This window comes from Megachile rotundata, chromosome 1 (genome assembly GCF_050947335.1).
Source record: "Megachile rotundata isolate GNS110a chromosome 1, iyMegRotu1, whole genome shotgun sequence".
Taxonomy (NCBI): Eukaryota; Metazoa; Arthropoda; class Insecta; order Hymenoptera; family Megachilidae; genus Megachile; species Megachile rotundata.
This window is the reverse complement of record NC_134983.1, coordinates 7,355,989-7,372,866: the sequence shown is the minus strand read 5'-3', so window position 1 is coordinate 7,372,866 and position 16,878 is coordinate 7,355,989. Positions and strand designations below refer to the sequence as shown.

The 16,878-nt window shown below is 30.0% G+C and overlaps 1 protein-coding gene across 14 annotated transcripts in view; it reads right to left on the bottom strand.

Moving 5' to 3' along the window:
* Positions 1-16,878, bottom strand: part of Tomosyn (syntaxin-binding protein tomosyn) — a 96,965-nt gene that overhangs the window by 33,437 nt on the left and 46,650 nt on the right. For 5 of the 14 annotated variants that reach the window (XM_076537026.1, XM_012279320.2, XM_012279324.2 and 2 more), the window contains 2 exons: positions 7,402-7,701; positions 3,786-4,224 (listed from right to left, as the gene is read on the bottom strand). The exons of 4 other annotated variants lie outside the window; for them this stretch is intronic. In XM_076537026.1, coding sequence (XP_076393141.1) covers positions 3,786-4,224; positions 7,402-7,701 — 739 coding nt within the window. Of the gene's footprint in view, positions 1-3,785; positions 4,225-7,401; positions 7,702-13,672; positions 13,725-15,536; positions 15,567-16,878 lie in introns of all 14 variants that reach the window. 5 more of the 14 variants (XM_076537045.1, XM_076537036.1, XM_076537042.1 and 2 more) reach the window with 4 other exon arrangements.

Genomic DNA, 16,878 nt, shown 5'->3' with positions numbered 1-16,878 from the left:
CGCGTAGTAATCCAACGCGTAATAATGCAACGCGTGTTAATTCTAAGTGCAGGAATTTAATGCGTGGTAATCGAACGCGTAGTAATCCAGCGTGTGGATGTCTAACGCGTAGTAATCTAGCGCGTGGATATTCAACGCGTAGTAATGCAACGCGTGGTAATTCTAAGCGTAGGAATCTAACGCGTAGTAATACAACGCGTAGGAATCTAACGCGTAGTAATACAACGCGTAGGAATCTAACGCGTAGTAATACAACGCGTAGTAATACAGCGTGTGGGTAACCAACGCATAGTAATCTAACACGTGCATATTCAACGCGTAGTAATTCAACGCGTAATAATGCAACACGTGGTAATTCTAAGCGTAGGAATCTAATGCGTGGTAATCGAACGCGTAGTAATCCAGCGTGTGGATGTCTAACGCGTAGTAATCTAGCGCGTGGATATTCAACGCGTAGTAATGCAACGCGTGGTAATTCTAAGCGTAGGAATCTAACGCGTAGTAATACAACGCGTAGGAATCTAACGCGTAGTAATACAACGCGTAGTAATACAGCGTGTGGGTAACCAACGCGTAGTAATACAGCGTGTGGGTAACCAACGCGTAGTAATCTAACACGTGCATATTCAACGCGTAGTAATTCAACGCGTAATAATGCAACACGTGGTAATTCTAAGCGTAGGAATCTAATGCGTGGTAATCTAACGCGTAGTAATCTAGCGTGTGGATGTTTAACGCGTAGTAATCCAGCGCGTATTAGTTCAACGCGTAGTAATGCAACGCATGGTAATTCTAAGCATAGGAATCTAATGCGTGGTAATCTAACGCGTAGTAATCCAGCGTGTGGATGTCTAACGCGTAGTAATCCAGTGCGTGGATATTCAACGCGTATTAGTTCAACGCGTAGTAATGCAACGCGTGGTAATTCTAAGCGTAGGAATCCAACGCGTGATAATCTAACGCGTAGTTAACCAACGCGTAGTAACCCAACGCGTAATAATCCTCACGCTCTGATTGGTCCGTATTTTTCCTTAATAATTCAAAAACGAAGCTTCAAACACCATTTTCGCAAAGGGCAATATTATTCAGGATCACGTCAGCTACCTCCTATTTCAGGAACACTAGTTGTAAGACACCCTGTATTACTGATAGTAATAATAGCAACACTAATAATAATACACAAGGAATGTTATTAATACTACTATTCGAGAAAGAATGAATTGTTTGAAGCACTTTTTATCAAGGTAATATTCTTCAAAATTTCAAAGCCTCTTTTTAGAATGAAAATATTATATATATTTATATCTTCAGAGTGTTATAATTAAGGTTAAAATTAATTCACTGGCATATAATATAACCTTCACATGATCTTCCATCCACTGAGGATGATGATTCGAGAACAATAACTGACAATTGCAACGTTATTTACATTTTGTAAATTATTACATTATCTCTAAATATTCTCTATTTAAAAGTGCGACAAGTTCAATAATACTAAACATAAACATGTTATTCCAAGATAATTTAATATTAATCGAAATTTGAAAAATTATAATACTAACCACGTTTGAACACCTTTAATACATAATCAAAATAATTCATAAATAAATCCATTATTACTGGAAATATTATTTCCTTATTTTTGTGTCATAAAAAGATTTTGTATCAAATACTTCTTAACGCTTTGATACTGAGCAGTTATGGTTTATTGAATATTGTTTTCAAGCTTCGAAAACCTAGAGTGCTAGCCATAACAGAATACCTTTAATATTCAATAATCGACAAAATTATACAAAAATACCATTAGAAATCTTAAATGTACTTTGAGTAAAATCTCAATATGTACTTTGATGCTAGCATACAATTATATCTATAAAACGATTGTCTATTCGATCTGTGTTTATTAAATTTTTTTACTTAGCACAGTGTGTCTTAAACCATATATTTTTTAACACTTCACATTTTAATTCTTTAACATTCTAATTCTCCAAAAAATAACCATATCAAGAGAATGCTCTATATAAAAATATGTTTTGAACATTGAAATATATTTCCCCTTCAAACCAAACAATTCATTCCTAAAACATTTTATCGTATTAATAGTAATGAAAATATCGTTCTGTCACAGAATTATACCCTCCATATTAATCATTATAAATTCCCTCAAAATTCAGCATGTCTATTTAAAAGCCAATATGTCCAACGAAACCGCAACCTCTATATTCCTTGCTCTTAAATAACTTATGACAAAACAGAAACATTGGTTCTTACAACAGTTCATCACAATCCATTTAAAAGGAAAGGAACATAGAATGTAGAAAGCTCTTTTCGTTGATCATTACTGGTGTCGAAACAAAATCACGTAGCATTTCTATGTGATAACAGTGGCGTCAGTCATGCACAGATGGCGAAATTGTGCTAATTAATCGAAAGGAGAAGCTCAACACTTAGCATCACGGTTAGTTTTACTTGGGCAAACTCTTTCGGATTTTAAGGTTAACAACGATACGCACATAGTCTCACACCGACTGCTTCGTATTTCAACACCTTAGTTGCAAGAAAATCTTTTTTATAAACCTGCCGACTTATTTACGGTTCTAACTCGGAATTATTTCTATAAGATTTATTTTACGAGTCTATGACAGATATGGGCAAGTATTAAATTTTAAGGAACACGACAAACTCGAATACGATTTTTATGAAATCTATATGGAAAACAGTAAGATAATAGTTTTTTCTGAAAGAAAAATAATTTTTCATAGGTTGTCGGAAGAAATTACATATGAAATGTAATTTTTCATTTTTATACTTTACTATCCCCTCCCACACATTCACCCTCGAGTCAAGATACAAAACTGAAGCTTGGCATAAATTATTCTTTCTTGACTATCTAGATTTACATAATTATTATTAAAAAATAAGTGATTTTAGATCCAACTGTAAGGACTACTTCTACATGGTCGATGACGGATGAAAAAATACAGTAATTGTTTCCTTATCGAAAACGACAGCTCAATGGCGATAATATGTGTAGAAAAAAGCTCAGACTTGACAACGTATTTCACGGTCATGAAAATCGATGAGAAATTATTAAAGCAAATTAGTACAAACTCGTAACACATCGTGTGTGAAGAACTATCTTCCATTTGGGTTTCATCATAGTCATCGTATACGAATTACAAAATAAGTTGTTTTAGTCCCAACTGTGAGGGCTACTACAACATGGTCGATGACTGATGAAAAAATACAGTAATTGTTTCCTTTAGCAAATTCTCGATAACGATAGCTCAACGGCGATATGTGTAGAGAAAATTCGGACTTGACAACATATTGCGCGGTCATCGAAATCGATGAGAAATTACTAAAGTAAATTATCGATAACACGTAACAAATAGTGTGTGAAGTATCAATATTGATGAATTATCACACATAGTGATAAACTATCTTCCATTTGGATTTCATCATAGTCATCGTATACGAGTTTAATATGTTCCTTTGATATGTGCCCACACCTGATCTACGAGCATCCTAGGCCTCCTGTAGAACTGAAATAAAAAGAGAACAGGATGGTCGAAACGTAGCAGAGTTCTATCGATTCGTTGGGACATCTCGTCGATTATAACGGGTTAATCACGCAAAAGAAAAACACTATCTGGTTAATTAAAATGCCCATTCACACCTACGCTTTCATTCGCATGTTACGTTTATACTCTAACACGAACGTCACGTCACTAAATACACACGGACAACACTAACTCTCTTCTACGCTAATTTAAAACACTTACTGAATCGTCTTATTAGATTGCAGGTGAAGGATTCGGGGGTGACGTTTTCCTCGCACCTTAGGTCACATATCGTCGGGTCGTTTTTTGGAAACTTTAAATTTGGCACCGACAACAAGCGACCCTCTCTTTTCGCTTGCTTCATCTTCACGATTTTCTTCAATCTCGGAGGTTTCAATTCGTGCTCGGCTAACATTAGATTACCAGGGCGTACGAGTTCTGCTTTTTGGTGGATTTTGTCGTTTTGGAATTTAGGTAGTTTCGTATTGTCTCCTTCGATCATCGGACTCTTCGCTTCTTGGTTATTCGGGCTCTCATGGTCATAGCTCGAGTCTTCTGATGTTAATGAGGGGTCGGACTCGACCGGGGATAACGAACTCGCGGTTTCGTTAAGATTACAGTAAAAAACGGAAGATTTCTGACCACTACAATCGCTGCCTACCTGTTAACAATGGGGTACTTGTATATACTTTTCAGGCCTGTAAATTCGCGGTTTTTCGACACAGAAGATTAAACCGTCAATTTCGGAATTGTACAAATGCAAGATTTTGATATTTATTTGTTTTTTCCGAATTACAAGGGATAGTATGAACAGTTACGCATCGATTTCACTAAAATGGGAATAGAAATATTAAATTTACATTTGGTCGTTTACGTAAATAGTTCGTACAATTTTTGACAAAATAATATAACATTTTACAATGTGGAATTAAAAGATGAAACTTTGATTAAAATTCTGATCTGATTCTAATACTGATTTCAAGTTTGAAAATTGTTTTTCTGTGATTTATCTATGATTTTCGATACAAAAGTCATTTTTTCTTATTGCTCTTACTGCTCTGTTTATTCTTCTTTGTTTAATGAAATCCTTTTTGGATTTTATTTTGCTTACTAATATTATTACTTTTTTTTAATTGAATAGGGTTACTGTCTAAATTTATAGAAACTCTTTATCTAATTAATAAAAACTTAAAACTTGGATATCATGTGCATAAATTATAATTAATAAACGTATTTGATATTGAATAAAAATTAATATCGTTGCAAATTAACAATTTTTATAAAAATTTTGCCTTCTTCTCTTTAAAGAAATTGTATTACTGAGCTTTCTAAAATCCTAAAAAAACATTAGCAATATTTGCAAAGTGCAAAATGTATCTTTTATTAATTTTATGAATTTTCTTTTGTATGTTATTTCTAAAATCTTAGTGAAATCAATGTGTGAAATACTCATATAATCTCCTTGCAAAAGAAATAAAAAATGATTTGAAAATATAAACGTTTCTCGGAAAAAGAAGTTTGACCCCCTGTGTTAAAAATGTTCAACGAATGAATTTAAAATGTTTTATAAAAATATTTTATATTACACTATTCAAATCTTTTTAAATTACTTATAAAAAAAATAATAGAGAATCTAATGTAAATATAATATTTGTAGAAAAACTGTTAGTAACTTTTCATGATTTCTCTCCAATATTTTAGAATGAACTCTTATGAACGTTTCAGTGGCTTCCAGTCAATAAACACTAAATTGACTTTTTTGTTTTAAATAATAAATTACAAAATACGCTACAAACGAAGAAAGCCATAATCTTGAAAACTGCTTCATCTAAAATCTTTTATGCATCTTCAACCCTTTTCGGTCGGAAGCGTAGCTAAACTTTTTTTTAAACGTTAAACGTTTTTTACATATATCAAGTTTTAGCTATTCAATTGCTTTGTAGATGTAAATTTATAAAAAAATATATTAATATATTTCGTGCTGTATCTACCGTGCTTTGTCATTGGTGAATGTAAAATTACACTCTAAAAAAACTTCTATAAAAAATATTCAATATTCTGATATGAAATTTTAACGCATGTGCAGTTCATTTGACAAAGTGATTAATTACGTAAAACACGAAGTAGTAAAACTCGATAAAAAATACACAAGGTGCATAAAAACACCGTAACAATTTAATCTGCAATATCCTGCCACTCTATTATTAATATTTCCATTTCTAAATAATTGCAACTTTCTTATTAAAATAGAGCAAACCAAATTGCTTAAGTATAAATTTCATTAGATTGTTCAAAAAGTATATCTTTAATGATATGAAACTAATTTTATATATTCTGTTACAAAATAATACTGCATCCTAAATTACTGAATTTTAAGTACGCTCTTATGAAATTACACTACCATCCATATTATAAAATATTCAATATTGTGCTCTTATTTTCATCGATATGCAGGGTGTAAACTGTAACGCTACTCATGATATTTCTCCAACTTGCAGCCACCTTACGATAAAAAGTTTAGAACAATATTTGTAAGGTATAAAGTGCACAATAGATATTAGTAAAGCAAATTTTGTAAACAGTTTGTTCTCTTGGCAAAGTTAAGGTCACCTTGGGTTTTTTAAATAGGAACATACATTGTTTTTATTCATAGCTTTAGAGGACATCGAGACGAATTCAAAACACATATTACATGATATTTTTATTAACATATTACTCGATTTACAGAAGTGGAAATGTGAAGTAAAAGACCGGAATATTACGTGATGGAAGGCGGCACACATTTTGAACATGTAATTAAGTAAAGCGTATTTTGCTTACATTCTAGTCGATTGTTTACATTCAGTAATCTCTTCGGAATCAAATAATGGTTACACTACCAAAGTCAAAAGCTAAGTACTTCACATTTCTTCTTCTGTAAATCGAGTAATATGTTAATAAAAATATCATGTAATATGTGTTTTCAATTCGTCTCGATGTCCTCTAATGTTATGAATAAAAAAAAATGTGTGTTCCTATTTAAAAAACCCAAGGTGACCTTGACTTTGCCAAGAGAACAAACTGTTTTCAAAATTTGCTTTATTAATATTTATTACGCACTTCATACCCTGCAAATATTGTTCTAAACTTTTTTCGTAAGGCAGCTGCAAGTGGGAGAAAAATCATGAGTAGCGTTGCAGGTAACACCCTGTATGCATTATTATCTGTTTCATGAACAAATTAAAAGCTTCCAAAATTGAAATTCGTAGAAAACATTGGTTGTATAAAATCGAGTGGAAGGGTACTGTATGGAGTTAATCGTTGTAGTTTTTAAATAAGATTATTTAAGTAGCACAAAACCTTTCATTTAGTGTGGTTAAACGTGACTACTAAGAAAAACAGTATCATATAATCAAGTGTTTTAAATTAAAAAATGTGGTTAATCACTTTGACTCATTCAACATTAGTGTATAAAACGATTCTATAAACAATTCGACATGCAAACGACAAAACGTTGCACGAAATTTGTTAATATTAAGTAGTGTTACTCAACTACCTTGTCACTCAATCGAAAAAGGTTAAATTTGAATTTTGTCTGTATTATTCAAAGCTCTTGTATCACCTTAAAATATTCAGGAAAATTAATTGTATAAAGTCAAATAATACTAAAATATTCTAATATTTTCTGAGTAAAAAAGTAAATACTAGAATATTATTTTTTGTGGGAATATTTGTTAAGTACAGAATTTGTTAAGATTCCAAATTTCCATAAATTCTACTTTTTCGAGAAATAATTTTAGGTGATCAAGTTATCTCACTCTCTACTCGTAGCAATTTGTAAAAGTATTAAAAATCATACAAGTACCCCATCCTGAGACGTGACCAAAGTTGGCGTGAAAGTACTTTTTATTTTCAGATCAACTTTGCTCAGCTGCCTTTTCAGGCTGAATCCTTTCCATCCGTGATTCTTCGCGTACTCCTCCTCGTTCGTTGTGCCTTTATTCACTTCATTCACAGATTCCTCTGTGCTTCCTTTCTCGTTATTGTTTCCGGTTTGCTGCTCGCCTCGAAGTGAACATTGTTGTGCCTGAGAATGTGGAGCAGTGTCCGCTACCATTGCTAACAAGCCTTCAGATTCCACGGTAGAGTCTCGATGAGTCTGACGAATTCAACATGGTGGATTTTTGCATAATAAATCAGTACTGAACAACGTACAATCTTAATCTAATATCCTACAAGCAGATCATCGTAGAAATTCTAGTATTTACACTAATAGCCAAAATCGTTTTAACCACTTTACAGACTCAAAATTACATTTTACAGTATACAAGTCACATTTTATTAGTAATTAATAATATTCTGAAAAAAATGATTTCGTTAGTTTTGCACCTCACCGTAATAAACTTGTACGAAATAAAATTAAAAATTGATCATCAAACGGAGAAATATCGCAAACGCATGGTCACTTGTCACTTCCCAAAAGAACAGTTGGTCATAAGTACAGAAAAGGGAAGATTATCTTTCATTTAAAATTAATATAATAGATGCCTAGGATGCTCACAGAAACTTATGATACAAACGTTTCAACTTCTGCAATATTTTTCTATTACCTTAGCGCAACTTTTTAGTGAAATGGGACAAATTTCAATACAAAGAATATTTAATATGTATGTTGTAATAAAATGAAATATTTTAGGCCACAACTTTTACTGTAATTCACACAGTAGCAAGTCCTAATGTTAATTTTGTATTGTCCAAGTAACATCAATTCTGAAAAATAATTTCTACTGCAGTGTTAAAGTAATAATTTATAGACGTACATATTTAATAGATATTTTTACACTTTTGACAGAAAATAAGCGTGAGTTTGTAGGTGTTCTACAAATTGTAATAACATCGATAAATCAAAGTATGTTCATTAAAAATTGTGAAAAAAATCATGAACTTAAGATTGTAAAATTTATATTTTAATTAATTATATAATTTAGTACATAAAATATTTTTAGTTTCGTGGGCTAACATTTCATATAAGTTCATTAAATAAATGACTTAGATAGAAATTAGTATAATTTGTTATATTCAATATTTGTATAGATATAGATGTAATATGTGAATCGACTGAAAATGCATTATTTATACGGAATTACGATTGTATAATATTTATATGGAAAATATACCCAAATTTCATATTTGCTTATGTTCAAACTTCCTGCATTTCAAATACACAGAGTTCTTGTGTAGAAACGTATCAAATGATATTAAATCTAAAATTGATAATCCCTAAATAGGCTACTTATGAGGTAGGTAACTTTTACTCGCATAATTTTCTTATTTTTATTGCATAGAAGATATGAAATTTAATTTTGTAACATCCTGTACATGTACGTTTGTTTGTACGTCTGTAAAGCTGGAAAATTTGCATTTTAATAGAACATAGATTCGATTAACTGTAGCATAATAGTGTTATTTAGACACAAGTGGATAAAAATGTCATGTAACATTTTCTCAAGATTTTCAAGATTTATATTTTAGTATAATAACACTGAAAAAGTAATACTATACTTCAACATATTTATCTTCTCCCATTATCACAACTTCGAGATTTCAAAATGTTATTGTTACCCCTTTTGTAAATTTGTAATGGCGTTTACTTCTATTTTTACTTAAGAAAGGTAGATAAATATTCTATTACAGTGCGATATTACAGTATAATTTCATTATGTATTTTAATTATATGCAGCACGATTTAATATGAAATACAATATCATTAGCAGTATTTCATAATCATGTAACAATTATCGGTTAATTTCAGAGATAAAGTGCAAAGATTCCAGGTTCACAATCATTACATCATGCTCCAAATAATGAATGTTACATAATATTTTTATCCGTTCGTGTATTTAATTATAAAGACATAGTACACGCATTTTCATCGTTGATCATCGAATTAATACGAGGATAGTCGAGTATTAACTGCATTGTGTGAGGAAGACAGAGTATGAAATGCGTCCAATATTAGTATCTTAAAAATGTTAGTCACTAATCTCCTAAGCGAGTTCTATCGATAAAGAAACTGACAAACAGATCTTAATAAAATTTGAACCACTAAATTCAGTTCAGACAATTACTTGGTTAAATTTTTGTATGGTAAGTATATTTGAAAAGCTAAATATTAATATTTTTATCGTAACACATTTAATGTGGAGTCATGTGAAAAGTCGCACTTCTTTTCCATTTGTGTAATACAAAATATTTGACAAGTTCTATGTGGTAAAAATAAATAATGTAACTAGTTATATAATAAAAGTAAATAATAAGAAGTTATGTTATGATGAAAGTAAATAAATTAAGTAATCAGTTATATGATAAAAGTTAAAACTTATATGACATTATTTCTCATTTATTGAACATGGAACATTAGAATATTATACGCTATATCAGTTTGTACGGGTATAAGTAAATTAAGTACAAAAATACATGTTGAACTATCAAAGTTTCGATAGAACTCCCTTAAATATCGCGTGCGTGACATGCAGTTAGAACATGCTCAAATCAACTGAAACAGTCACAGATAAAGGAGATATTCGGCTAATGTTGTACTATTTTAATAACAAAATAGTTTATATTTTATATTTTTCATATTTTTTCATAAGGCACTCTACTTACGAGTAAGTAATTATATGTATATTTTACATTTTTTATATGTAATACAGTATATTAGTCCAATTTTTCAATTAACCAGTTAAGTGTATTTGACGACTATATCCGTCATGGAGATGTGGCAGAATTTTTTGTCATGACGACTATATCCGTCATGCGTAAAATTCTGTTACAATTTCATATTTAAACTGTAATTTTGGCGAAAACTAAATTATATTCGTAAATTGTAATATGTTTAAAATGTTTAGAGGTCAACACGAAATGAAATAAACAAATAAAAAGTGTAAATGATTTGAGATGGATTCATAAATTCTTGAGAGCTAACTCTCCATCGCTTGATTATCGCGACACACACTGGTGCGTGCTTTGCAAAAAGATCGCCACAGTTAACTGGTTAAATATTAGGGGTCAGTATTATTATATTTCTTGAATTTAGTGTTTAAAAAAAAATGCACTTATCCTTGAAGACTATAACAAGAAAATTATTAGTTTTCATCAATAACGAAAATGCGTGTGGTTTTTATGATGGTTATGTTATAGTAACTAATTAGACTTGTATTCTTAAAAATATCCTCTTTCCAGCTTTGTGCAATAAACCAAAACCAAATACGGGCTGTTTGATAAAATGGGCTATGAAATTCCCTCATTTTCTAAGCCGCCATAGTTGCCTGTGAAATTAGGCATGAAGTAATCGTGATAAATTGTGGTAAAGTATGTAGAAGATGCCTAGTCGACCCATTTAGTAGATGCTTTCTTCCTCCTTGTTAATAGGATAAACATTATCGACGATGTAATAAGAGCTTTGATAATTGACTTTACTGGCTTATACTTTGAAAATTGACTTTGCTGACTTATACTTTGAAAATTGACGTGGATTATAGGAACTTCAAATGTAATCGATTATAAAGAAAAATATAAGGTAAATTATAAAGAGGTAGTTTTTTACTCTTTCTTTGTTGAATATTTTCATCTGGATGTTTTTTGTAAAATTTCTGTGCAGTAAAGATTAATGTCAATTTTATGGTAAATTAAAATTAGGAAGTATGGGAATCTATAAATTTGAAAATTTGGAGATTCAGAAATTTTTTAATTTTTGGATTTAGGGATTTCAAATAGTTGACATTTTTGGAACTTGGGAATTTGTACAGATTTAGAAATTTGAGAATTTGAGAGTTGGAGAGATTGGAGAATTTCAGTATTGGGAAATTTGGGAAATTTGGGAATTTGAGAATTTGAAAATTTGAAAGTTTGAGTATTTGAAAATTTGAGAGTTTGGGAATTTGAAAATTTAAGAATTTGGAAATTTGATAGTTTTGCGAATCTGATAGATTGAAAGTTTGAGAATTTGGGAATTTGAAAATTTGAGAATTTGAAAGTTTGAGAATTTGGGAATTTGAAAATTTGAGAATTTGAAAGTTTGAGAATTTGAGAATTTGAGAGTTTGAGAATTTGAGAGTTTGAGAATTTGAGAATTTGAGAATTTGAGAATTTGAGAGTTTGGGAGTTTGAAAATTTAAGAATTTGGAAATTTAATAGTTTTGCGAATCTGATAGATTGAAAGTTTGAGAATTTGGGAATTTGAGAATTTGAGAATTTGAGAATTTGAGAGTTTGAGAATTTGAGAGTTTGAGAATTTGAGAATTTGAGAATTTGAGAATTTGAGAGTTTGAGAATTTGAGAGTTTGAGAATTTGAGAATTTGAGAATTTGAGAATTTGAGAATTTGAGAATTTGAGAATTTGAGAATTTGAGAGTTTGAGAATTTGAGAGTTTGGGAGTTTGAAAATTTAAGAATTTGGAAATTTGATAGTTTTGCGAATCTGATAGATTGAAAGTTTGAGAATTTGAGAATTTGAGAATTTGAGAATTTGAGAATTTGAGAATTTGAGAATTTGAGAAATTGAGAATCTGAGAAATTGAGTATTTGAGAATTTGAGAATTTGAGAATTTGAGAGTTTAAGAGTGTAATGAAATTGGGAATTCCCAATGAAATTGGAAATTCTACACTCTATATGAATATTTTACAAAATCATTTGCTGTCAAGTTTAAGTAAATCGTAATTGCAAAAATAATTATTATTCTCAGTATGACAATGACTCTAATTAGCTTCTCAGAACAGAAAAAAATAAAAGAAGATTGAAATTATATAAAAGAACAGAAATATTAAGAAAATATTAATTTTAATAAAAATTTATACGAATATTTGGATCAATATAAAAAACAATATATAACAAAATATAGTATATTATACAAAAGTTTAGTACATATACCATATTACTTAAAAAGTATAGTTAATCGTAAAGATGGTAAACAAAATATTAGTTTTTAATCTATAATAGTATTCTTTTTATTATTATGTAAGTTCAAATTTTTTCTTGGCGTAAATTCTGTGATGATTTATTTAATCTTCATTTTATCGAAGTGAGTTCAATGAACTCACACACCTTAGTTCTTTTTTAATTATGTCTAAATATTATGTCAACCTATTCAAGCACTAAATCTAGCTCGATAAGGTTTTTAAAAGGTATTAATTACCAATCTTTAAGTTACTTCTAAAAAACTGCATTACAAACATCATATTACGTTTAGATTATATGTTTAAGGATTAAATTTCTGCCAATGTTACAATAAATTATAATATTACCGTCAAGTTTATGTCAATTAAAAGCCTAATCAATTCATACGTTATCCAAATGCTATTGTACATTATATACACTGATTACATCTAGTTTGCTTAAAATTTGTATAATACAAAAATGCCTATAAATTTTTCAGAATCTGAACACGTACACGTTAAATTTTTTCTTCGCGTCAAACTTTTATAGACATACAAATTAATAAAAATATTTTCAATCTAGTGCATAAAATATAAATTTATGCACTAATTAAAAATTTAAAATTTAGTATGAATAATGTAGAGTTTTTTGAATATCACTTATGAACTAGAAAATGAAATCGGCGTTGACATAATCGAGTCAAAATTATATCAATAATTTTATAGATACGATCATCTAATTTAAAGATATGATCAAACAGATAAATGAGATCAACTCAGCCTACTATACATTATTTCGATAAACTCATTAATATTAGTCAGATGAAATTGTTACCAGCAAACCTTGCTCCAACATCAATTATTAAAAAACATACTTTCATAAACTATGTACATATTTATTTCGATAAAAATAATATTCAAGCTTCTAAAGCCGCATCTTATTTCAAGCCTATCTGTATTTTATTTTTAACAAATTTGTCAATTAATATTCTTTTCCTGGGAAGAAGAAGATAAAGCAAACTATCTAGCATAAATAACTAGCATAGTTACCAGCATACGAAATATTCCAAAGAATTTTGGATGAATACTTCAAATATATTCAACGTATCTAATATGAAGCGAGTACGATTTTGGAATTCAGTATTGATTAAATCATTTACTGTACGTACGTATGTATGCATGTTTCTTTAAATCACCTGTTATGATCGTCATAATGCTGTCATTTATTGCTGTGATTATCATTTGAAGCTGAAACATTTCGTAATTCATTATTAGAAATGTAAAGACATATCTGCACATTTGTGACATCAAATTGATTTATAATATTAATATTTTTCCAACTTACTCTAATTTTTTACCGTATACTGCAACTTAATACATTTTAATTACCTACGCTTTTACTAATAGATATAAATTTGATCGTCTACAATCGAAAGTATAATTAAACACTTTCGAGTATAATTAATATTACTATATTACTTATAAATTCACCGTACAACTAGCAGAAAATTTCTTTTATGACCTAAACTGAAATCCATAGTCAACTTCAGCTCCTAAAATTCGATATTGAAAAAAGAAACACAAATTTTTAATTTCGAGCGTTTGTGCTTCAATTACTGACTGATTTGATCTTTTGGATCTTGCCCGAATAAAATGATACGATTACATTAATAATGTTCAAATATATTTAAAAAACGATCAAAGTGAAATTGTGAAAATTGAGAAACAGATAAAGGGAGTTTCGGTACAGAAAATTTACTGTTTTCAAGCTGTACACGTTTTATAGCACCTTTTAGGTTAACGGAGGAACCGAGCATAGGCTGCCTTAGAGAAAACGGCGATATAAGGTGATCCCAGTACTCGCATATAAACATTTATTAGTAAAAATTTCATATTTCTCCTAACATTTTTAATTGAATTTTATATTTATTTTCAATTTTAAATTCAAAATATTTACGATATTTTCAATTTTAAATTTATAATATTTACAATGGCTTCAATTTTAACTTTATCAAATTTAGAATATCTTCAATTTTAAATTTATAACATTTACAATATTTTCAATTTTTATTTTATCAAATTCAGAATATCTTCAATCTTAAATTTATCAAATTTACAATATCTTCAATTTTAAATTTATAAAATTACATTTTTCACATAATGAGAAAATTATCCTCCTTTCCCTCGTTTCTTTCCTAGGAAAAACACGATAGGATTTCCTAGAGAAAATAGCAATAGGAAAGTAGATCACTAATTATAACACGTAATAGTACATAAAATTATTTACAAAATTAAACATTATTTGACCTTTCAATAAACCTTAATAATCATACATTATTCGTAATTAATAAATAATTTCCCCGTATTCACAATATTTCGAAACTGATCAGATAAAATCTCAATTATTTGCACATTTCATTATTCATAAATATGCCTTCAGTTGCATATATTTTGTGTATTCAACAAAATTTATTAAAATAAACGTTCATATGCGAGTGGCAGATGCTCTGATCGCCGTTTTCCCAGGGTTAAAACGTTCGCCAGTGTATAATAAATATGTGTTTGCAGAGGTGCGTAAACAAATACTTGAGAAACATTATTAGCTTTGTTTCATTTGTTTGATATTTGTCTTACCATTAATTCCACCATGCATTTGGTTATAATAATAAACGAGTGTATCGTTAACTAACCATTTCATGGTATCGTTGTATTGTATGTTCATGCACAGACTCCATCAAACGTTTATGTGAATAATCGTCGCACACGTGAGATTTACTGAATCATTAAGTGGTACAATCATAAATAACAATCATTTTCTAATACTCTGAACTACATTCCGATCATATTACTTGTCTGCTTATTGGTTCTACGTATTCAACATTAATCGAATCTCTAAACACGAGTCAAAAAGCTAATGGTGAAACGGAAACATCATTTACTAAAGTTCACTACATACATCCGCGTCGAGTTCGTTCAATTTATCAACAAAATATCATATATCATAAAAGGGAACAGAAAAGGTTGAAATGTTTTTTTAACGAGATAAGGTATTGCTCTTACTTGTTTCAACGTAGGTAGACACGTAGTTGGCTAAACATTAAATGCATAATAAAGAATCAATACAATGAAGATACGTTGTTTCTTTTTTGTTTCTTTCAGTTAAATATTAATACACGACTTCAGGAATATTCGTTTACGAGGAGGAATACCTAGTCATTGGAAATTCAAATATGGTTACAAAAACTTGTCTACAACTAAGTTCGAATCCTCGGCACATGGAAAATGACAAGTTTGACCACTAGTTGCCGATAACATTCTCGTTTGTCACTTAGGAACGTTTCATTCTTTTTCTACACACAATCTTCTACCATATCTCTAACCTCTAAGATTCTAAGCAGAAAATACGTACACTAATCCGAGTATTCAACTGCTAACTTTGATCAACTTAATCGTTTGAAAAGATTCGCAAAAGAGAGGATAACATAACAATTTCTTGCTTTATTAAAGTATAAAATCTAGTTCAAACTTAATTCCATTATTTTAAATAGCATTTGCATGTAATTATATTTATGTTATGCTACTCGTAACTTTTGTGAATCAACATTTATGTCTCCAAAAATAACATAATCAATGAAGGTGATCATAGTTAGCAGTGTAATGAAGTGTGTGGTTACAAAACTGAACTTTTAAACCGTTTACAGAATTTTTGTTAATTGAAATGGCAGTTAGAGTTACATGAAATGTTACGTTTTAAATAAAAATTGATAAAAAAATATTTAAACCGCGTACAATCCTTCACAAAGTAATTGTTTGTAACCGTGTGATCTGAGTTTCTAAAAGAAATCCTCTCACGACGAGCTCTAACGTATATGTTACTCTCAAAGTTTGAAAATGCTCAGCGAAAACCGGAACGCGTTATGGTTTCGAATACGAAATTTTTCATTGTAGCTGCCGTAAAAAAGCCGTAAAGCGTTCTGGTATATTCAAAAATAGCGTGATTCGTGTTGCGACTGTTGAAGAAAATAACCACAACACGTTCTGACACTGTGAACGTTCTTGTGTTTCAGCGCTACGTGCTGAATGCTAATCTCAAATTGTGCGAAACAATGTGATCTCCAAATACGGATAGAATAGAGCGTACAAAAATATTTTGAAGACTCCTATAATTTTTTCAACTCTCTGTACTATCTGCACAAGTCCACGATTTACCAAGTCAAGTTTACCAAGTTTAGATCGTTTTTAGTGTACAATGAAAACAGTTTCGTACATTTGACATTGAAGAACTAAAGATCCACATCCGCCATCAGAAATAAACGAAGGTGCTTGACAAGAAGAACCAACTGTCAAGAAACCCTAAACAAGATGCACGAAATGTTAATTGAAAAATATACACCACTTCGAC